The sequence below is a fragment of the Scyliorhinus torazame genome, chromosome 3 (genome assembly GCF_047496885.1).
Source record: "Scyliorhinus torazame isolate Kashiwa2021f chromosome 3, sScyTor2.1, whole genome shotgun sequence".
NCBI classification, from domain to species: domain Eukaryota; kingdom Metazoa; phylum Chordata; class Chondrichthyes; order Carcharhiniformes; family Scyliorhinidae; genus Scyliorhinus; species Scyliorhinus torazame.
This window is the reverse complement of record NC_092709.1, coordinates 295,338,032-295,361,994: the sequence shown is the minus strand read 5'-3', so window position 1 is coordinate 295,361,994 and position 23,963 is coordinate 295,338,032. Positions and strand designations below refer to the sequence as shown.

Here is a 23,963-nt window from a genome sequence, read left to right as displayed (position 1 = left end):
ACAATTGCTCCACAGCTCCAGTGTCCCAGGTTCGATTCTGGCTTGGGTCACTGTCTGTGCGGAGTCTGCACATCCTCCCCGTGTGTGCGTGGGTTTCCTCCGGGTGCTCCGGTTTCCTCCCACAGTCCAAAGATGTGCGGGTTCGGTGGATTGGCCATGATAAATTGCCCTTACTGTCCAAAATTGCCCTTAGTGTTGGGTGGGGTTACTGGGTTATGGGGATAGGGTGGCGGTGTTGACCTTGGGTAGGGTGCTCTTTCCAAGAGCCGGTGCAGACTCGATGGGCCGAATGGCCTCCTTCTGCTCTGTAAATTCTATAAGTAGACAGCGACACGCGGTAAACCTCTTAAAATGCCCTCCATAATGCGTTGAAAAATAGCACAGGCAGAGGATGCTCCAAAGGGCAAACATGTATATTCATACAGGCCCCGGTATGTATTAATCGTTACATATGGTCGGGAGGCAGGGTCCAGCTCCAGCTGTAGGTAGGCGTGACTCATATCTAATTTTGTGAACGAGAGTCTGCCTGCAAGATTCGCGTAGAGATCCTCTATGCGAGGCATTGGATATCGGTCGAGTCGGGAAGCCGTATTCACTGTAAGTTTATAGTTGCCGCACAAGCGAACTGTGACATCTGGCTTCATTACAGGTACAATTGGTGCTGCCCAGTCAGCGAAATGGACGGGCCTGATGATACCCAAAGTCTCCAATCGAGTGAGCTCCCCTTCTACCTTCTCGAGCAAGGCGTAAGGCACTGGGCGCGCCCGGAAATAGCACGTCGTGGCTCCTGGTTCCTCTTGGATACTGGCTACGGCCCCTTTTATTTTCCCCAAACCGGGCTGGAATACATCTGGGTATCATCCTAGCACCTCAGTCAACCCTCCAGAAACTGTTTGGAGGATGTGCTGCCACTGCAACCGCAAATGGCGCAACCAGTCCTGACCCAACAGGCTGGGCCCATGGCCGCGCACCACGATAAGTGGGAAACGCCCCTCCTGGCATCCATAAATAACAGGGGTCATCGTAGTTCCTGCAATGTCCAATGGTTCCCCCGTGTAGGTGGCCAACCTGGCCTGTGAGTCAGTTAATGTAAGGGTCTGTATACCCTGCTTGATGCGGTCGAATGTCCTCTGGGCGATCACGGAGACCGCTGCGCCAGTATCCAACTCCATCTCCAGCGGGTGGCCATTGACCCGTACTGTCACCTTAATGGGGGCCACATGGGGAGCTGCCACACAATGCAGCTGCAGGCAGTCGTCCTCCACCTCCACGTCCTCAGGAGTAGTCGCCGCAGGTTCATCCACATGGAAGGTACGGCCCCTGGGCTGGACCCAGTTTCGGTTGGAATGACGGTGCCTCTGGTGCCCCCAGGACCGGCGCCCGCGACGGGGTCGGCGCCCATAAGTCCAACACTGACATGGCTCCTCATCCATCGGTTCTGGAGAAGGCTCCCTTCGGGGAGGAATGTCCGACGGCCACTGGCGTAGATCCGGACGTCCCCCTCGCAGGAGTGCGGGGGGACGTTTTTGGATGGAAGGGGTTGTGCCCCAAGGCATGCACCTCCATTCCTTGTGTTAAAATGTTGCCCCACTAAATTCACAAGTTCATCAAACGTTTTGGTGTCCGGCGCAGCTGGGTACGTAAGCGTATGCAGGCTGCAGACGGTGTGCAATATGACCACCTGGTGCTCGTTTTCGGTGATATTGTTTGCCCAGAAATAGTAACACATCCGTTGTGCGTACTGGTTCCAGCTTTCCAGCGCAGCATCAAAAACATCCAAATGTCTGTACAGATGCATGGTGTAATAGAAAACAACTTCCAACCTGTATCCAACAAAATTCCAGGTAGGTGGCTTCAGCAGTGTAGACAGCTATTCACTTTAACCCTCGTCGCCAGTTTTGTGAGGGCCACGAAGAATCCGGCACAAGTTTTAAGGATACGAAGAAATAACATTTATTTACAATAACATACATCTCCAACAGCAGCAGCAACTTCACTTTCTGCTCACTTCTTCCTGCTGGTTTCAAACTGGCCAGCTTTATTTATACAGGGAGTCTGCTAATGATTTCTCCGCCCCCCTCATTGGGGAAGCTCATACTCCCACAGGATTGCGCTGGTCAAGGAGACACAGCCTGAGTGAGTGAGACACAGACAGTCAGAATTTGGTGCAGTGAGGTAATTCAGTGAAGAGTGGGAGAAGGTGCTTTTTCCCGACTGTTTTGTTCTCTCTCTTCGGGCCTAATTTTGGGAGCCGTTCGGAGGAGGCGGAGCAGTCTCTGGGAGTATAAAAACCTAACTGTAACTTCCTGTTTTCCAGTTTTTTTTCCAAAAGTGACGTCAGAGGGAAGTTATGATCTGATTGGTTGATAGCAAATCTGCCCCAAATTTTAAAAAAAACACAGCTAAACTCGTAAACTGAAATTAAACTAATTAATGAATTAGTGATGGCTGGTCAGGTGATGTGCTTGAGCTGCTTGATGTTGGAGCGGGCAGATCCCATTGCGAGCTGCAGCGACCACATCTGCAGTAAGTGTTGGCTGCTCGAAGAGATCCGGCTCAGAGTTGATGAGCTGGAGTCTGAGCTTCAAACACTGTGGCACATCTGGGAGGGGGAGACTTACCTGGACACTGTGTTTCAGGAGGCAGTCACACCTGTCAGAGTAAGTAGTTTAAATCCTGCCAGTGGCCAGGGACAGCAGGGTGTGACTGCAAGTCAGGCAGGTAAAGGGAACCAGCAGTCAGGAACTCAGGAGCCTCAGCCCTTGACCCTGTCCAACAGGTATGAGGCATTTGCTCCCTGTGTGGATGGCGAACAGGGCTGCAGGAAGGATGAGTCAGCTGACCAAGGCACCATGGTTCAGCAGGCCATTCAAGGGGAGGGAGTAAATAGGCAAGTTGTAGTTGTAGGGGATTCTATTATCAGGGGGATAGATAGTATCCTTTGTGAGCAGGATAAAGAGTCCCACATGGTATGTTGCCTGCCCAGTGCTAGAGTGCGGGACATCTCTGACTGGCTTGAAAGGATACTGGAGAGGGAGGGGGAGGATCCAGTTGTTGTGGTCCATGTCAGTACCAACAACATAGGCAAGTCTAGAAAAGAGGACCTCTTTAGAGATTATAAAGAGCTAGGATTCAAATTAAAAAACAGGTCCTCAAGGGTCATAATCTCCGGATTATTGGCAGAGCCACGTGCAAATTGGCATAGGGAGGCAAGAATAAGGGAAGTTAACACGTGGCTGAAAGAGTGGTGTGGGAAAGAGGGGTTCCTTTTCATGGGACACTGGCATCAGTTTTGGGACAGGGGGGGGACCTATACCGTTGGGATGGACTCCACCTGAACCGAGCTGGGACCAGTGTTCTGACAAAAAGAGTAAATAGGGTGGTCAATAGGACTTTAAATAGAGATTGGGGGGGAAGGGACAGTCAGGGAACCAAGAGGTGAAGTAATCAGTGCAAGCGTGGCTGCTTAGGAATACAAAAAAGCACGAAAAGACAGAACTCAGGAGAGGTTACAATAGTCCCCATCCCACAAAATATGACGCAGTGTATGGAAAGGCTCAGTAAACCAAGGTCCACCACACTAAGAAAACAAAAAGGGACGGTCAATAGAGAATTAAAGGTGCTATATTTAAATGCGCGCAGTGTACGGAACAAGGTAGATGAGCTTGTGGCCCAGATTGTGACTGGCAGGTATGATGTGGTAGGCATCACAGAGACGTGGTTGCAGGGGGTTCAGGACTGGCATTTAAACATCCAGGGATTCACAACCTATCGAAAAGACAGAGAGGTGGGCAGAGGGGGTGGGGTTGCCTTGTTAATTAGGAATGAAATTAAATCAATAGCACTAAACGACATAGGGTCAGATGATGTGGAGTCTGTGTGGGTAGAGTTGAGGAACCACAAAGGCAAAAAAACCATAATGTGAGTTATGTACAGGCCTCCTAACAGTGGTCAGGACCAGGGGCACAAAATGCACCACAAAATAGAAATTGCATGTCAGAAAGGCAAGGTCACTGATCATGGGGGACTTCAATATGCAGGTGGACTGGGTAAATAATGCTGCCCGTGGACCCAAGGAAAGGGAATTCATTGAATGTTTACAGGAGGGCTTTTTGGAACAGCTTGTGATGGAGCCCACGAGGGGACAAGCCATTCTGGACTTAGTGTTATGTAATGAGCCAGACTTGATTAAAGATCTGAAAGTAAGGGAACACTTAGGAGGCGGTGATCATAATATGGTAGAATTCAATCTCCAATTTGAAAGAAAGAAGGTAGAATCAGATGTCAAGGTGTTACAGTTAAATAAAGGTAACTACAGGGGCATGAGGGAGGAACTGACGAAAATCGACTGGGAGCAGAGCCTAGTGGGAAAGACTGTAGAACAGCAATGGCAGGAGTTTCTGGTAGTAATTGAGGACACAGTACAGAGGTTCATCCCAAAGAAAAGAAAGGTTATCAGAGGGGGGATTAGGCAGCCATGGCTGACAAAGGAAGTTAGGGAATGCATCAAAGCAAAAGAGAAAGCCTATAATGTGGCAAAGAGTAGTGGGAAGTCAGAAGATTGGGAAGGCTACAAAAACAAACAGAGGATAACAAAGAGAGAAATAAGGAAAGAGAGGATCAATTATGAAGGTAGGCTAGCCAGTAAAATTAGGAATGATAGTAAAAGTTTCTTTAAATACATTAAAAACAAACGGGAGGCAAAAGTAGACATTGGGCCGCTCCAAAATGACGCTGGTAATCTAGTGATGGGAGACAAGGAAATAGCTGAGGAACTAAATAAGTACTTTGCGTCAGTCTTCACAGTAGAAGACATGAGTAATATCCCAACAATTCCGGAGAGTCAGGGGGCAGAGTTGAATATGGTAGCCATCACAAAGGAGAAAGTGCTAGAGAAACTAAGAGGTCTAAAAATTGATAAATCTCCGGGCCCAGATGGGCTACATCCAAGAGTTCTAAAGGAGATAGCTGAAGAAATAGTGGAGGCGTTAGTTATGATCTTTCAAAAGTCACTGGAGTTAGGGAAAGTTCCAGAGGATTGGAAAATCGCTGTTGTAACCCCCCCTGTTCAAGAAGGGAACAAGGAAAAAGATGGAAAATTATAGACCAATTAGCCCAACTTCGGTTGTTGGCAAGATTCTAGAATCCATTGTTAAGGATGAGATTTCTAAATTCTTGGAAGTGCAGGGTCGGATTAGGACAAGTCAGCATGGATTTAGTAAGGGGAGGTCGTGCCTGACAAACCTGTTAGAGTTCTTTGAAGAGATAACAAATAGGTTAGACCAAGGAGAGCCAATGGATGTTATCTATCTTGACTTCCAAAAGGCCTTTGATAAGCTGCCTCACTGGAGACTGCTGAGTAAAATAAGGGCCCATGGTATTCGAGGCAAGGTACTAACATGGATTGACGATTGGCTGTCAGGCAGAAGGCAGAGAGTTGGGATAAAAGGTTCTTTTTCGGAATGGCAACCGGTGACGAGTGGTGTCCCGCAGGGTTCAGTGTTGGGGCCACAGCTGTTCTCTTTATATATTAACGATCTAGATGACGGGACTGGGGGCATTCTGGCTAAGTTTGCCGATGATACAAAGATAGGTGGAGGGGCAGGTAGTATGGAGGAGGTGGGGAGGCTGCAGAAAGATTTAGACAGTTTAGGAGAGTGGTCCAAGAAATGGCTGATGAAATTCAACGTGGGCAAGTGCGAGGTCTTGCACTTTGGAAAAAAGAATAGAGGCATGGACTATTTTCTAAACGGTGACAAAATTTATAATGCTGAAGTGCAAAGGGACTTGGGAGTCCTAGTCCAGGATTCTCTAAAGGTAAACTTGCAGGTTGAGTCCGTAATTAAGAAATGCAATGTTGTCATTTATCTCAAGAGGCTTGGAATATAAAAGCAGGGATGTACTTCTGAAGCTTTATAAAGCATTAGTTAGGCCCCATTTAGAATACTGTGAGCAATTTCGGGCCCCACACCTCAGGAAGGACATACTGGCACTGGAGCGGGTCCAGCGGAGATTCACACGGATGATCCCAGGAATGGTAGGCCTAACATACGATGAACGTCTGAGGATCCTGGGATTATATTCATTGGTGTTTAGGAGGCTGAGGGGAGATCTGATAGAAACTTACAAGATAATGAATGGCTTAGATAGGGTGGACGTAGGGAAGTTGTTTCCATTAGCTGGGGAGACTAGGACCCGGGGGCACAGCCTTAGAATAAAAGGGAGTCACTTTAGAACAGAGATGAGGAGAAATTTCTTCAGCCAGAGAGTGGTGGGTCTGTGGAATTAATTGCCACAGAGGGCGGTGGAGGCCGGGACGTTGAGTGTCTTTAAGACAGAAGTTGATAAATTCTTGATTTCTCGAGGAATTAAGGGCTATGGAGAGAGAGCGGGTAAATGGAGTTGAAATCAGCCATGATTGAATGGTGGAGTGGACTCGATGGGCCGAATGGCCTTACTTCCGCTCCTATGTCTTATGGTCTTATGATTGTGGGATTGTCATTAGTCCCCAGCCAATGGTAAGCAGGCAGGTTATAACAGGAAGGTAAAAACACGTTCATGGGGTGTGTTATTAGTGGCGGTGCACAATAGTGACCAGATGGAGTGTAGAGCGTCAGGGAGGACCTCCTGCCAGCGAGAGGCTGGGAGGTTCCTGGACCCTCCAAACCGTCACATTCTCCCGTTCTACTTGCCCGTTTCCCCAGGGGTTGTAGCTGGTTGTCCTGCTGGAGGCTATACCCCTGCTGAGCAGGAACTGACGCAGCTCATCACACATGAATGAGGATCCCCTGTCACTGTTGATGTAGGCGGGGAAACCGAACAGAGCGAAGATGGTGTTGAGGGCTTTGATGACGGTGGCAGACGTCATATCGGTGCATGGGATGGCGAAGGGGAATCTGGAGTACTCATCGGCCACACTGAGAATGTACGTGTTACGGTCGGCGGAGGGGAGGGGCCCTTTGAAATCCACGCTGAGGAGTTCAAAGGGGCGGGAAGCCTTCACTAGGCGCGCACGGTCTGGCCGGTAGAAGTGCGGCTTGCACTCCGCACAGACCTGGCAGTCCCTGGTGACTTGCCTTACTTCCTCGACGGAGTAGGGCAGATTGCGAGCTTTGACCAGATGGTACAATCGAGTGACCCCCGGGTGACAAAGGCTGTCGTGCAGGGCCCGGAGTTGGTCCACTTGTGCGCTGGCACATGTACCTCGGGAGAGGGCGTCTGGGGGCTCGTTGAGTTTACCGGGGCGATACGAGATCTCGTAATTATAGGTGGAGAGCTCGATTCTCCACCGTAAGATTTTATCATTTTTGATCTTGCCCCGCTGTGTGTTATTGAACATGAAGGCTAGTGAATGGCTGGTCCGACTTCTGGATGGGGAGCTGGTGGGAGGCGGATTTCAGGCCAATTGTTGAGCAGACCCGGTACTGCGCAATCTGATTGACCATATCAGATATGCGTGGGAGGGGGTACGTGTCGAGCTGCATGTACCGATTGATGGTCTGGCTGTAGTCCACGACCATCCTGTGTTTCTCCCCAGTTTTAACCACTACCACTTGGGCTCTCCAGGGGCTGTTGCTGGCCCTGATAATACCCTCCTTAAGCAGCCGCTGGACTTCGTACCTGATAAAGGTCTTGTCCTGGGTGCTGTACCGTCTGCTCCTAGTGGCAGCGGGCTTGCAATCCGCAGTTACATTGGCAAAAAGGGAGGAGGGATCGACTTTGAGGGTCGCAAGGCCACAAACGGTAAGGGTAAGGGCCCGCCAAATTGGAGGGTGAGGCTCTGGAGGTTGCACTGGAAGTCCAAGCCCAACAGGAGTGCAGCGCAGAGATTAGGAAGGACATAGAGGCGGAAGTTACTAAATTCTACGCCCTGGACCGTGAGGGTGACTGTACAAAAGCCTCGGATCGGAACGGAGTGGGATCCGGAGGCTCGGGAGATCCTTTGATTGGCCGGGTGGACCGCGAGGGAGCAGCGCCTTTCCGTATCTGGGTGAACTAAGCTTTCGGTGCTCCCAGAGTCCAGCAGGCACGAGGTCGCGTAGCCGTTGATTTTAACCGTCGTCGACGCGGTGGCCAGGTTGTGCAGGCAAGATTGGTCCAGCATCATCGAAACGAGCTGCGGGTAGCCATCGGATGCTTCGGGTGGCGAGCGTGTGCGGTTCCGATGTCGGGATGTCCGGAGACCCTGTGGGGGACAAGATGGTGGCGCCCATGGTGCGCACGTTGCGGGGTCGGGACAAGATGGCGGTGCCCATGGTGCGCACATTGCGGGGTCGGGACAAGATGGCAGCGCCCATGGGGCGCATGTGGCCAAAGGGGGTGGCTCCCATTGTCTGGCATTGGGGGTGGGGGGGGAGCGAAAACAGGTGCGATCGCAGCGACTGTGCAGGCCTGGCACACAGCCGCGAAGTGGCCCTTTTTACTGCAGGTTTTACAAACTGCAGTGTGGGCCGGGCAGTGTTGGCGGGGGTGCTTCTGCTGACTGCAGAAGTAGCAGCGGGGACCCCCGGGATGCGCGGATCAGCGTGCGGCGCTGGGAAGGCAGGACCCCGGCTGAGGAGGTCGGTGGCGTCCAGGAGGGGTAGAAGGGTGGGTAGCGCGATGGGAGGGGTACGATTGTACGTTACGGGATGCGACCGTCATGGAGAGCGCCAAAGTTTTAGTCTCCGCCAGTTCGAGCGTGGTCACTTCCAGTAATCGTTCTCTGATGTGGTCCGACGCAATCCCCGTCACGAAGGCATCGCGCATGAGGAGATTCAAGTGTTCAGCGGCCGTAACGGCCTGACAGACACAGTCCCGGACGAGTAGAATTAGGGCCCGCCAGAAGTCTTCGATGGACTCACCAGGTAGTTGCGAGCGGGTGGCGAGTACATGCCTGGCGAAGAGCGTGTTCGCCTTCTACGCGAAGTGTTCCTTGAGGTGTTCCATTGCTTTTGTGTAAGCCGTGGCGTTTTGGATCAACGGGAACACGCTGGAGCTCAGTCTGGAGTACAGGACGTTTATCTTCTGAGCCTCCGCTGGCGCGGGGTCCGCCGTGTTGGTGTAGGCCTCAAAAATGCTAGCCAGTGAGCAAAGTCTTTCCTGGCGTCGGGAGAGTGCGGATCCAGCTGCAGGCGATCGGGCTTAATTCTGATATCCATTCTGTGGAAAATCTGACTGTAATAAATTGATGATCAATTGCACAAAGACTAAAGTTGGGTACAACTGTGACTTTATTGCAGTCAGATGCGTGGCCTCCTGCTGCAGCTGGCGAAATGGCAGGGCACTGATCGCACTGGAGGTCATGCATATTTATACAGTTCTCCGTGGGCAGAGCCAGCCGGCAGGAGCTACCGGCGAACCTGTAGTGCAGGTCCTACCTTACATCTCTTATTACAGTGGTTCACCACAGTGGTGAACTGTTTTTTAACTGACTACAATCCCATGTGGTGTAGGTATTCCCACGGTGTTGCTAAGTAGGGGGTTCCAGGACTTTGTTTCCGTGATGACGAAGGAACAGATATCGGGCGGGATTCTCCGGTACCCCAGTCGCATTTCTCTCGGCCACACACCGTTCGCTGCCGGCAGGATTATATCCTCCCGCCGCTTGTCAATCGGATTTTTCATTGAAACCGCCCCACGCTGCCAGGAAACCCGTGGTTGGGGGTGCGTTAACGGTGGGAAAAGAAAATCCCAACGGTCGGAGAATTCCGCCCATCTATTTCTAAGTCAAGATGATATTTGACTTGGAGTGGAACTTGAAGGTGGTGTTGTTCCCATACACCTGATGCCCCTGTCCTTCTAGGTGGAAGAGGTCACAGGTTTGGTACGTGCTGTCGAGGGAGGCTTTGGGTGCATCTTGTAAATGATACACACTGCAGACATGCTTGGTCCATTTTACCGCAGGAGGAACCCTGACGTCAGGATGAAATACAAAAATCTACTGTCAGGGGCCTCCTAATTGGCTTTTTGCAAGCCCACCATCCGATTCAGAATGGTGGTGGGCTGCTGATGCTGCTAGCCCAATCAGAGGGCCGGTGAGTCTAAAACCTCTGTATTTGCTCGGGGGAGGTGGGCACTGTTGCCAGCGTGGCGACCTTGAGGGTGCCTGCAAGTGGAGACTCCCTTTTAGAGGCAAGTACAAATTAAAATTCAGGATGGCCAAGGGGGGAAGGCCTTTCCAATCGTAGGGTAAAACCCTCAGGGGATCATTGGTGCCTTTCCTGCCTGCAGGTCCCTCGATGGGGCCTGGAGACTCAGACTTTGATAGCCCCTGGGCCTGCTGCAGGGAGGTTACTTCCAGGAAACTGGTGGCTGCCCCACAAAGTGGAGGGCTATCCCACTGACAGCAAAGTGTTGGTGACCCTGTAAAACGGCCCTTAATTGAGACCTGAATTGCTAAAACAGTCATCCGTCTCCTTGGAGCAGTCCACTGATCTGCCTCACAGCCCATTGCTAGGAAACCTCCCCAGCAGCAGGATTGTGCAGGGCTTCCCACTATTATACCAGCCTGTACACCTCTGTTCCCACCACCTGCTGGTTGGTAATGCTCTGCCCACTATGCCTCTGGAGGAGGCAGCGAATATTTAACTTGGTGAATAGGGTGCCGATCAAGTCGGCTGCTTTGCCCTGGCGTTTTGGAGTTGCACTGGAGACAAGTGGAGCGTGTTCCATCACACTCAATGCCATGTGGATTGTGGAGATGCTTTGGGTAGTCAGGAGGTGAGTTACTCACCACAGAATTCTCAGCCTCTGGTCTTTATTCAAATTTGTTCATAGTATATGAGCTTCACTAGCAAGCCAGAATTTGTTGCCTTAATTTCCATTGACAAGTTGGGCGGTGAGTTGCCTTCTTGAACCATTGCAGTGCATGTGGTGTAGGTAGATCCACAGTGCTGTGTGAAAGGAATTCCAGTTTTTTTAAGGAACGGTGATATGGTTCTAAGTCAGGCTGGTGTGTAGCTTGGAGGAGAACCTGCAAATGGTGGTGCTCCCATGTGGCTGCGGCTCTTGTCCTTCTAAGAGGTAGAGGTCATGGGTTTGGAACAGGGATGTAGTGCTGCCAGAGCATACCAGAGTGCCACTCCGACACCTCCAACCAGGAGAACGAGGTGGGGGGATGGTTTAACTAATTTTCTGGAGTTTCTTGAAGAGCTAACAGAGAGGGCTGATGAGGGTAATGCTGTTGATGAGATATACATGGACTTCCAAAAGGCGTTTGATACAGTGCCATACAACAGACTTGTGGGAAATGTAGCTCATGGAATAAAAGAGACATTAGCAATCTGGATATGAAATTGGCTGAGTGACATGAAACAGAGTTGTGGTTAATGGTTGTTTTTTGGGCAGGAGGATGGTTTCCAGTGAAATTCAGTGGGGATAAATGTTAGAACCTTTGCTTTACCTGATAAATATTAATGAGCTGGGTCAATGCTGAGTTCAGAGTTTGCAGATGATACAAATGTTGGAAGCATTGTGAACTGGGAGTAGAATAGTGTAGAACTTCAAAAGGACAGAGACAAGTTTAGTTTAAGGGCCAGACTGGTGGTTCAATGCAGAGAGATATGAAGTGATGCATTTTGACAGAAATAACATGGAGACAGTATAAAATCAGGTGCACAACTCTAAAGGTGGTGCAGGAGCAGAGGGACATGGGTGTCTCTGTGCATAACTCATTAAAGGTGACAGTACAGTTTGAGAGACAGTGTACTGGCCTTCATTAATAGTGGCATGGAATATAAGAGCAAGGAGATTATGCTGAACTTGTATAAACATAGAACAGCACAGCACACGATATTGTGCTGACCATTTATCCTAGTCCAAGATCAACCTAACCTACACCCCTTCAATTTACTGCTGTCCATGTGCCTGTCCAAGAGAACAAAACAAGGAACAAAGAAATGTACAGCACAGGAACAGGCCCTTCGGCCCTCCAAGCCCGTGCCGACCATGCTGCCCGACTAAACTATAATCTTCTATACTTCCTGGGTCCGTATCCCTCTATTCCCATCCTATTCATGTATTTGTCAAGATGTCCCTTAAATGTCACTATCGTCCCTGCTTCCACCACCTCCTCCGGTAGCGAGTTCCAGGCATCCACTACCCTCTGTGTAAAAAAACTTGCCTCGTACATCTACTCTAAACCTTGCCCCTCTCACCTTAAACCTATGCCCCCTAGTAATTGATCCCTCTACCCTGGGGAAAAGCCTCTGACTATCCACTCTGTCTATGCCCCTCATAATTTTGTAGACCTCTATCAGGTCGCCCCTCAACCTCCGTCATTCCAGTGAGAACAAACCGAGTTTATTCAACCGCTCCTCATAGCTAATGCCCTCCATACCAGGCAACATAGAAAATACAGCACAGAACAGGCCCCTCGGCCCACGACGCCGCGCCGAACCCCTGTCCCAGACCAACCACAGACCATCACCGAATTTACAGTGCAGAAGGAGGCCACCCGGCCCCTTGAGTCTGCACCAGCTCTTGGAAAGAGCACCCTACCCAAACTCAACACCTCCACCCACCACCAAGGGCAATTTGGACATTAAGGGCAATTTATCATTGGCCAATTCACCTAACCCGCACATCTTTGGACTGTGGGAGGAAACCGGAGCACCCGGAGGAAACCCACGCAGACACGGGGAGGACGTGCAGACTCCGCACAGACAATGACCCAAGCTGGAATCGAACCTGGGACCATGGATCTGTGAAGCAATTGTGCTATCCACAATGCTACCGTGCTGCCCACATTCTGGTAAATCTCTTCTGCACCCTCTCTAAAGCCTCCACATCCTTCTGGTAGTGTGGCGACCAGAATTGAACACTATACTCCAAGTGTGGCCTAACTAAGGTTCTATACAGCTGCAACATGACTTGCCAATTCTTATACTCAATGCCCCAGCCAATGAAGGCAAGTATGCCGTATGCCTTCTTGACAACCTTCTCCACCTGTGTTGCCCCTTTCAGTGACCTGTGGACCTGTACTCCTAGATCTCTTTGACTTTCAATACTCTTGAGGGTTCTACCATTCACTGTATATTCCCTACCTGCATTAGACCTTCCAAAATGCATTACCTCACATTTGTCCGGATTAAACTCCACCTGCCATCTCTCCGCCCATGTCTCCAAACAATCTAAATCCTGCTGTATCCTCTGACAGTCCTCATCGCTATCCGCAATTCCACTAACCTTTGTGTCGTCTGCAAACTTACTAATCAGACCAGTTATATTTTCCTCCAAATCATTTTAAAAACATTTTTAAAAATATATTTATTAAAGTTTTTTAACACAATTTTTCTCCCTTACAAACAATAACCCCCCCTCCCCGTAACAAAAAAAAAACGAGAAATCGCGCAGAGCAAGATATATACATGGCAAAATGATATATTTACACAGCTTTGTACACTGGCCCTCACCCGTACGTGCCAGTTTCCCCAACCCTTCATGTTATCTCTTGCTCATCCACCCTCCCAGGCAGTCCCCCCCACCCCCCACCCCACCCCACCCCAAGGTTGCTGCTGCTGCTGACCGACTTTCCTCTAACGCTCCGCGAGATAGTCTAGGAACGGTTGCCACCGCCTGTAAAACCCCTGCGCAAACCCTCTCAAGGCGAACTTAATCCTCTCCAACTTTATGAACCAAGCCATATCATTTATCCAGGCCTCCAGGCTGGGGGGCTTCGCCTCCTTCCACATTAGCAAGATCCTTCGCCGGGCTACTAGGGACGCAAAGGCCAGAATGCCGGCCTCTTTCGCCTCCTGGGGTTCGTCCACTACCCAAATATTGCTAGCCCCCAGCTTGGCTTGACCCGGACTTTCACCACCTGAGATATTGCTCCGCCACTCCTCTCCAGAACCCCTCCAGTGCCGGGCATGACCAAAACATATGGACATGGTTCACCGGGCTCCCTGAGCACCTTCCACATCTGTCCTCTACCCCAAAGAACCTACTCAACCTCGCCCCCGTCAAGTGAGCTCTGTGAACCACCTTAAATTGTTTCAGGCTGATACTGGCACACGAGGAGGAGGAATTAACCCTACCTAGGGCATCAGCCCACAGACCTTCCTCGATCTCCTCCCCCAGCTCCTCCTCCCATTTACCCTTCAACTCTTCTACCAGCGCTTCCCCCTCTTCTTTCAACTCCTGGTGTATTTCCAACACCTTGCCCTCCCCGACCCATACACCCGAGATCACCCTGTCTTGAATCTCTTGTGCCGGGAGCAACGGGAATTCCCTCACCTGTCGCCTCACAAAAGCCCTCACCCTCCAAATCATTTATATATACTACAAACAGCAAAGGTTGTGAGTTAACTGGAGTGTTGAATCCAGTTCTGGGTAGCACACTTCAGGAAAGATACGGAGGTTGGAGAGAGAAGTTAGGACTGTTTTCCTGAGAGACAAGAAAGTTGAGAGGAGATTTTATAAAAATATTCAAAATCTGGAGTCGTCTGGACGAAGTAGAGGGAAACTGTTCGCACTTGTGAAAGGATCGGGAATGAGAAGACACAGATTTAAAGCAATTGGTAATAGAAGCAAAAGTGATATGAGGAAAATCTTTTTCACGCAGGGAGTGATTAGGATCTGAAATGCCCAGCCTGAAAATATGATGGAGGCAGGTTCAATTAAAGCATTCAAAGGGTAGCACTGCTGCTTCACAGCGCTGAAGACTCAGGTTCGATCCCGGCCCCCGATCACTGTGTGTGTGTGAAGTTTGCACATTCTCCCAGTGTCTGTGTGAGTCTCACCCCCCACAACCAAAAGATATGGCAGCACGCTGGCACAGTGGGTAGCTTTGTTGCTTCACAGCACTAGGGTCCCAGGTTCAATTCCCAGTTTGGGCCACTGTCTGTGTGGAGTCTGACGTTCTCCCAGTGTCTGCGTGGGATTCCTCCAGATGCTTAGTTTCCTCCCACCCGAAAGACGTGCTGTTAGGTAATTTGGACATTCTGAATTCTCCCTCAGTGTACCCGAACAGGCACCGGAATGTGGTGACTAGGGGCTTTTCACAGTAACTTCATTGCAGTGTTAATGTAAGCCTACTTGTGACAATATAGATTACAAAAAAAGATGTGCAGGGTAGGTTAATTGGCCATGTTAAATTGCCCCTTAATTGGAAAAGAAAATAATTGTGTGCTCTAAATTTATTTGATAAAAAAACATTCAAAGGGGAATTTGACTATTATTTGAAAAGGAAGAATGTGCAGGGCTATGGGGAGAAGGTGGGAGAATGGCACTCAGTGAATTGCTTATTTGGAGAACAGCCAAACAGCCTCCTTCTGCAACTTACTAATTCTGTGATTCTGTGGTGATGTCACTGAACAGTAAAAAGAGGCAGTTAGACTTTATCTTACTCGAGATTACCACTTCCTGGCTCTACTTTGCACAGAAGTTACTTACCACTCATCAGCCCAAGTCTGAAATTTGTGACTGCTTCCTGAATGAAGCAGTTGCAAATGGAACCATGCAATCATAAGCAAACGTCCTCACTTCTGACCTTGTGGTAGAGGGTAGGTCATTAATGAACCAATTGAAGGATGTTGGGCCCAGGATAATACCCTGAGCAATTCCTACAGAGATGTCCTCAGATGGTTGATGCTATAACCTGCATGGATCCTATTGGCTGGGGACAATTGGGTTATCCCATGGTACTTGAGGAATATGAGCTCCCCTAATGAGAGGGGATGGGGGGGGCAATCATTAACAGTGCAGCTGTATAAATAGAGCTGGCCAGTGTGATACCAGCTAGAGAGGGAACCAGGAGTGAATTACAGGCCCTGTGGTCATAGTGTAAATAAAATGACTTTCTGTTTCATGCTACAAACTCGTGCTGGATTTGTGTGGCCCTCACAAAGGTTGGCAATGGCCAGATTCATCTAACTTTGGGCTAGGTATGACCTTAATCAAGGGAGGGTTTTTCCTGATTCCCACTGACTTCAGTTCTACTAGGTTGGCATAGTGGTTAGCACTGCTGCTTCACAGCGCCAGGGACCTGGGTTCAATTCTGGCCTTGGGCGACTGTGTGTGGAGTTTGCACTTTCTCCCTGTGTCTGCGTGGGTTTCCTCTGGGTGTTCTGGTTTCCTCCCACATTCCAAAGATGTGCAGGTTTGGTCGATTGGCTATGCCAAAGTTGCCCCTTAATGTGCAAAGATGGTCAGATGAGGTGGGGATAGGACAGGGGAGTGGGCCTAGGTAGAGTGTTCTTTTAGAGGGTCAGTTAAAAATCAATGGGCTGAATGGCCTCCTTCTGCACTGTAGGGATTCTATGGCTCTTTAATGCCACACCTGGTCAAATGCTGATTTGATGTCAAGGGCAATCACTCTGGAATTTAGCTCTATTGTCCATGTTTGGACCAATACTCTATTGAGGCCTGGAGCTGAATGGTCCAGGGGAAACAACATGAGGGTCAGTGAGCAGGTTATTGTTGAGTAAATGCCACTTGATTGTACTATCAATGACATCATGCATCACTTTACTAATGGTTGAGAGTGGACTGATGGAGTTAAAGAACAGTACAGCACAGGCCCTTCGGCCCTACAAGCCTGTCCTGACCATGCTGCTCATCTAACCTAAAATCTTCTACACTTTTGGGATCCGTATCCCTTTTTTCCCACCTTTTCATATATTTGCCCCTTAAACATCACTATCGTACTTGCTTACACCACCTCCTCCGGAAGTGAGGTCCAGGCACTCATTACCCTCTGTGTAAAAAGCTTCCCTATAAACTTTGCCCCTCGCACCTTAAACATATGTCCCCTAGTAATTGACTCTTCCACCCTGGGAAAAAGCTTCTGACTATCCACTCTGTCCATGCCCCTCATCATTTTGTAGACTTCTATCAGGTTGCCCCTCAACCTTCGTCGTTCCAGTGAAAACAAACCGAGTTTATCCAATCCTCTCATCATAGCTAAAGCCCTCCATACCAAGCAACATCCTGGTAAAAATGGATGACCTCACACTTATCCGCGATAAACTCCATCTGCCACATTTTGGCCCACTCACCTAACATATCTATATCCATTTGTAAGGTTCTTATTTCCTCATTGCAACTTACTGACCCACATATTCTAGTGTCATCTACAAATTTGGCTGTAGATCCTTGTATCCCTGTATCCAACTCGTTAATATAGATTGTGAATAGCTGGGGCCCAGGGACCGAACACTGGCACCCCACTAGTTACATCTTACCAACCAGAAAAAGATCCATCATCCCGACTCTCTGTCTTCTGTCCGTCAGCCAGTCTTCTATCCGAGCTAACAAATTACCCGTAACCCCATGTGATGCAACCTTGTGTGTTAACTTTCTGTGCAGAACCTTATCAAACGCCTTCCGGATGTTCAGATTTGCTACATCTACAGGATCCCCGTTATCCACTTGGCTTGTTACATCTTCGAAGAATTCTCGCAAATTAGTCAAACATGATTTACCCTTCATAAAACCATGCTGACTCTGGTGGATTGCGTTTTGACTTTTCAAATGTCCTGATATTACATCCTTAATAATGGATTCTAACAATTTCCCAGCAACAGATGATAAACTAACTGGTCTGTAATTTCCCACATTCTGCCTCCTTCCCTTTTTGAATAAAGGCATTACATTAGCATTTTTCCAATTTTGGATTATTATTACCAATGGATCCACTATTTCTGCTGCTACTTCCTTTAACACCCTAGAATGATGGGCAGCACGGTGGCGCAGTGGTTAGCACTGCTGCCTCACAGTGCAGAGGTCCCAGGTTCGATCCTGGCTCTGGGTCACAGTCCGTGTGGAGTTTGCACATTCTCCCTGTGTCTGCGTGGGTTTCGCCCCCACAACCCAAAGATGTGTAGGGTAGGTGGATGGGCCCCGCTGAATTGCACCTTAATTGGAAAGAATTGGATACTCTAAATTTCCTAAAAAATCACCCTAGGATGCAGGTCATCAGGCCCTGGGATTGCCTTCAATCCCAACAGTTTCCCTATTGATGCTGATTATTCTAATTTCCACCCTTTCTATTACCTCTGAATTAGTTGTTCCTATAGGGACGGCACTCGTGCCCTCCACTGTGAAAACTGAGGCCATATATTGATTCAGTAGATTTGTCAAGCATAATTTCCCTTTCATTAATCCATGCTGTCTGAGTCTACCACTGTTTTCTAAATGCTCTGCAATAAAATATTTGATAATTGACTGTAGAATTTACCTCACTTTTTAAATAGTGGGGTTACATTAGCTGCCCTCCAATCTGTAGGAACTGTTCAAAAGTCTATAGAATCTTGGAAGATGGCCACCAATGCCACTTCTAGGGCCACTTCCTTAAGTACTCTGGGATTTAGATTAGCAAACCCTGGGGATTTATCAGCTTTCAGTCCCATCAATATCCCCAACTCCAGTTCCTTACTAATATTGATTTCCTTCAGTTCTTCCCTCTCACAACATTCCCCAACATTTCTGGTATGTTATTTGTGTCCTCATTTGTGAAGACAGAACCAAAGTATGTATTTAATCGGTCAGCCATTTCTTTATTCCCCATTGTAAGTTCCCCTTTTTTGACTCTAAGGGTTCGACATTTGTCTTCACCAATCTTTTCGCTTCACAAACCTATAGAAGCTTTTACAGTCAGTTTTATAGCCCCCGCAAGCTTACTCTCATACTCTATTTTCCCCTTATTAATCAATCCCTTTGTCCTCCTTTGCTGAATTCTAAACTGCTCCCAATTCTCAGGTCTACTGTTTATTCTGGCCAATTTGTATGCCTCTTTCTTGGATCTCTAATTTCCCTTGTAAGCTATGGTTTGGCCACGTTTCCCGTTTTACTTTTGTGCCAGACAGGAATAAACAATTGTTGCAGTTCACCCTTGCTTTCTTTGAATCTTTGCCATCGTCAATCCACCACCATCCCTTTCGGTGTAGAAGGAGAACATTCGGCTCTTCGAGTCTTCACTGACCCTCTCTGTAAGACCACCCTACCTAGGCCCACTCCATGACCTGTCCCCCAACCCCGCATATTAATCTTGGCCAATCCCCTAACCTGCATATCTTTGGACATTAAGGGCAATTTTGCTTGATCAATCCACCTTTAAGTAACGTTGCCCAATTCATCATAGCCAACTAACGCCTCAGACCATCGTAGTTTCCTTTATTAAGATTCAGGACATTAGTCTCAGAATCAGCTACATCGCTCTCCATCTTGATGAAGCATTCTATCAATTATGGATGCTAACTCCAAGGTGTCTCGCACTAGATTCCAAATTATTCCTTTCTCATTACACAGTACCCAATCTAGGATGGCCTGTTCTCTAGTTGGTTCCTCAACGTATCGGTCCAGAAAACCATCCATTAGGCACTCCAGGAATTCCTTCTCTATGTTCTTGTGACTAATTTAATTTGTCCAATCAAATGCAAATTCAAGTGGCCCATAATTACAGATGTTCTTTTATTGCAAGCATCTCTAATTTTCTATTTAATGTCATTTCAAACATCACCACTACAGTTTGGGGTCTATATACAACTCCCACTAACATTTTTTTGCCCCTTAATGTTTTTCAGCGCTACCCGTACAGATTTTACATCATTGGAGCTAATATCTTTTCTCACGATTACATTAATTTCCTCTTTAACCAGCAATGTAACACCTTTTCCTTTTTGTCTGTCCTTCTTAAATACTGAATACCCTGGATGTTCAGTTCTCATCCCTGGTCACCCTGCAGCCATGTCTGCGTTATCACAACAGTATCACACCCGTTTACATCTAATTGAATGATAAATTCATCCACTTTGTTGTGAATGTTCCGCACATGGAGGCACAAAGCCTTAAAGCTTGCCTTTCTAACATTACTTGTCCCGTTCCCACTATTTTTCACTTGGCCCTGTTTGATTCTGGCCCTTGATATTTCTGCCTATCACCTTTCTTATTCCCCTTTCTGTCTTTTGTTCTTGTCCTTGATTCCCCCTCCTCTGATGCCTTGCATATGTTACCATCCCCCTGCCATTTTAGTTTAAACCCATATTAGTTTAATTAATAGGAATTGATTGTAGCAAATAAATGCATTGCCTGGTATGTGCCTGAGCCATATTGACAGTAAGGCCTCATGTGTGTTACGCAATCTATGCTAATTTAATTAATCTTAGCAGAGAGCGGCACGCTACTGATGGTCTTGGTGCCCATGGGATATGGAGACAAAAAAAAAAGATTTGCACATGATTGAAGTGCATTGATCCCTACCAGGTAAAGCATGCATTTTGGGCAATGGGTGAGAACAGAATTGGGCTCAGACTGTGACACCCTCCACGGTCAAATAAATTGACACTCTTTGCCTCTTTTGGACAACAATGGCTATTTAATCAAGATATCAGAAGGTTGACCACCAGTGCCAAAGAGTGGTGGGATTTAGGCATATGTGTTCTATCCTTAACACAGGTGATTTTTAAAATCTCTGCCACACAAGGGGTGTGCCAGGTATTTTCCCTCATTTCCTTATAGAATGGCAAAAGGAAAAAATAGGATGATGTTCATCCCTGGGCTGCTGCCGTGTGATTACTCAGTCACAGAGCAGATTTGATGGAATTTTGAAGCCCCCCCGTCCCCCCGCTGTCCTGTCCCCGTCCCCGCGACTCCCACCCCCCATCGTGACAATGAACCTTCCCTGATATGGAGAAATGCAATTGGAGAAAATTATATTAAAAACCTGCAGTCTGAAATTTACCAAAACCTAAACAAAAGCTGTAGTGAAAGGGCATTTGCTCTTGGCAAATTTGCAGATTTAAAACATGTTCTGAACCAATAAGCTGTGTGTTGCTACTTCCTGTTTGACATCAACAATTTTGTTGCAGATATCACGACAGTCTGTCTTCCGACTTGGAACTGCTCCGAGACAAATATGGCGAAATGGACGAAGCGCAGCGTGATCCACGGGCCACGTCCAAAGTGTTTGCAGAGGATGTGCAGGTCGATCCTCGGAAATATTCGCAGAACAGCTCTGAGCGACTCCTGGAGCAGTCCCACACTTCCATGGACCGCATGTGCGAAATGGAATACGGGCGCTCTTGCGATTATAAAATTGGGTCGCCCTCCTACCTGGACAGACTTCTGTGGAGGGACAACAAGCCCCATCATTACTCAGAGCCGAAGCTCATTTTGGATTTGTCTCACAGGAAAAGAACAGCGACTGCCTCCTGCGTGGCCGTCTCACTGGATGAAGGGAAATCTGACCTCCTTTTGAAGGTCTCGAACTGTAAGAATGTGAGCTCTTTTAAAATCGATTGCTCCAGCTCACTGCCAAACATTCAGGAAAGGAGTCAGCCATCGTCTCCTCGCACCTTGGCACCTTCAGAAATATCAAACGGTGGGAGCTCCCAATTTGATTTTGATGTCTTCATATCTAGAGCCTTGAAGCTTTGCGGGAAGCAAGAGGAGCTAGCCGACAGTAAATTGAATGATTTGCACGGCACCTGCATGTCAGAACACACCAATGAAATTGTTCAGACAGATGTAAAAGAAAAGGAGAGGTGGTAGAAAGTAGGCATATCTTAGAACAGCTGGACAGGAGTTTCAATTCATAAAGATGGTGTTTCAGCAATGCAGCACAAGTGGGGTCTGTTAACCTGGAACATTAAGTCTTTGGGGAGGTTTAATTAATCTGTTACAGCCAAGGCTTCATCAGTTTGGAAGGTAGCAATAGTAAACACAGGCGACTTGCTAACCTATTGGAGACGATAACAGTATTTCAACCAACAAGTCAAAGCCTGCATTTTTTGTGTATTCTGAATGAATTTGCCACAGTGTGTGTTACACATTTTAATTGTCCTGCCAGAAAAGAAGTGAAATGACTCTAAACGGCACATAAAATCACAGACTGGTTACTGCACAGGAGGCCATTCAGCCTGTCATGTCTGTGGCTGGCCCACTGTAGAAATAATTCACCTAGTGCCACTGCCCTGCCTCTTCTCCATGGTCCTGCAAAGTTTTCGTCTTCAGGTAATGATGCAGTTCCCTTTTGAATGCCTTGATTGAACCTGCCTCCCCCACTCTCTCAGGCAGTGCATTCCAAATCCTAACCACTTGTTGCATGGAATTAATTTTTTATTGTCGTGTTGCCCCTGCTTCTTTGCCAATTATTAAATTAAATCTGTGTCCTCTGGTTCTCAATCCTTCCACCAATAGGAACAGTTTCAGTTTCACCTTATGTACTCTGTCCAGGCCCCCATGATTATGAATACCTCTATGAAATCTCCTCTCAGCTTTCTCTTTTCCTTTTTTATTCTTTTTTTTCAATAAATTTAGAGTACCCAATTTCAATTAAGGGGCAATTTAGCGTGGCCAAACCACCTACCCTGCACATCTTTGGGTTGTGGGGGCGAAACCCACGCAAACACGAGGAGAATGTGCAAACTCCACACGGACAGTGACCCAGAGCCAGGATCGAACCTGGGACCTCGGCGCCGTGAGGCAGCAGGGCTAACCCACTGCGCCACCGTGCTGCCCCTTCAGCCTTCTCTTTTCCAAGGGGATAGCCCAGCTTCTCCAATCCTCCTACGTAACCGAAGTTTCTCATCCCGAGAAGCATGCCGGCAAAATAAAAACAAAGTGCTGGAAAAACTCAGCAAGTCTGGCAGCATCGGTGAAGAGAGAAATAGAGTTAATGTTTCAAGTCCAATGTGTCTCTAACTGAAGAGGGATGGAAATGTGATGAGTTTTATGCTGTTGCAAAAGAGAGGAAGGTCAGGGACAGGTTAGAGTGTGGGGTAAATTAAATACCGGATGTAAAAAGGCAAAGGGAGTGGTAATGGTAAAGCATTGGTCCAGAGAAAAAGGTGTCAACAGCAGAATAAAGGTCAGCTCTGAAAGCAAAAACATGGACACAAGGTACAAACTGGCACTTGGGAGAAAGAAAAATTCAAAATGGAGGGCAGAGTTCATGGTCTGAAGTTGTAGCACCTCATTGTTGTGTACAGAAGGCTGGAGTATGCCCAATCAGAAGGTGAGGTGCTGTTACGCCTTTTTGTGTTGGTCTTCGCTAAGATTGGAGCAGGCTGAGGACAGAAATGTGGACTTGAGAACAAGCATTCTTGAGAATCTTTTCTGAACCGTCTTTAATACTTTTACACTCTTCCTAAAGTGTGATGCCCAGGACTGTATGCAGTATCCTAGTTAAGGTCAAATCAGTTATTTATACAGATTTAACATAACTCACTTGCTTTTGTATCCTATTCCCCAGGATGTCGTATGCTTTGTTAGCCACGCTGTCAATCTGTCCTGCCACCTTCAAAGGTCTCCCTGCAACTCCAACCCCTTTATTAAAGGCCTGGTTCTCCGGCTTCCCAGCCGCATGTTTCTTGGCAGCTGGAGGCGGTGCGCTGTTCGCTGGTGGTGGGATTCTCTGCCTTGCCGCTATCAATGGGATTTCCCATTGAAGCCACTCCATGCAGCCAGGAAACCTGCAGGTTGGGGGGCGCTGCCAGCAGGACCGGCCGCCAGCAAACGGCCAGGGCCAGAGGCTCCCGCGGTGCCAGGCACCAACCGGGCCAGAGGTGCGATGCAGAGGGCAGAGTGCCAGGGGGAACAGTCTGGGTTTGGGGATGGGGGAGAAGGGAGGGGGGGAGTGAGACATGTGGGGGCAAAGGCTGTTGGACCTGGTTGGGCACAGGGGTACGCACCATGCTAACATGTCTGCCTTTCACTCCCTGCAGACAATGGACTTCGGAATCCAAAGAGGAATGATGGCCTTCATCCTAGCCACCGCAGCCCTGGGGGATGCACTGAGGCTGTACAAGCAGGAGCTGCTTCAGGCCTCGTGTGTATCGACAGCGCCTGTCATTCGAGGAGCTGCCGGACCGGGCATGCCGTCAAAGACTCAGGATAAGCAGGGGGACAGTGCGACATATCTGCCGGATCATGACGCACCTGGAACCGTGGGGGTATGAGGGAGGACACCCGCTCCCGGTGGCCATCAAGGTGACGGTTGCCCTGAACTTTTATGCGACTGGGTCCTTCCAGCCGCCGAGTGG

The 23,963-nt window shown here is 48.4% G+C and overlaps 1 protein-coding gene across 1 annotated transcript in view; it reads left to right on the top strand.

The window, feature by feature from the left end:
• The window catches only part of LOC140409183 (mitogen-activated protein kinase 4-like), a 248,814-nt gene extending 225,294 nt beyond the window's left edge, over positions 1 to 23,520 (top strand). Inside the window, exon 6 of the mRNA XM_072497418.1 lies at positions 20,790 to 23,520. Coding sequence (XP_072353519.1) covers positions 20,790 to 21,471 — 682 coding nt within the window. The 3' untranslated portion in view covers positions 21,472 to 23,520. The remainder of the gene's footprint in view (positions 1 to 20,789) is intronic.
• The last annotated feature ends 443 nt before the right edge of the window (positions 23,521 to 23,963 follow it).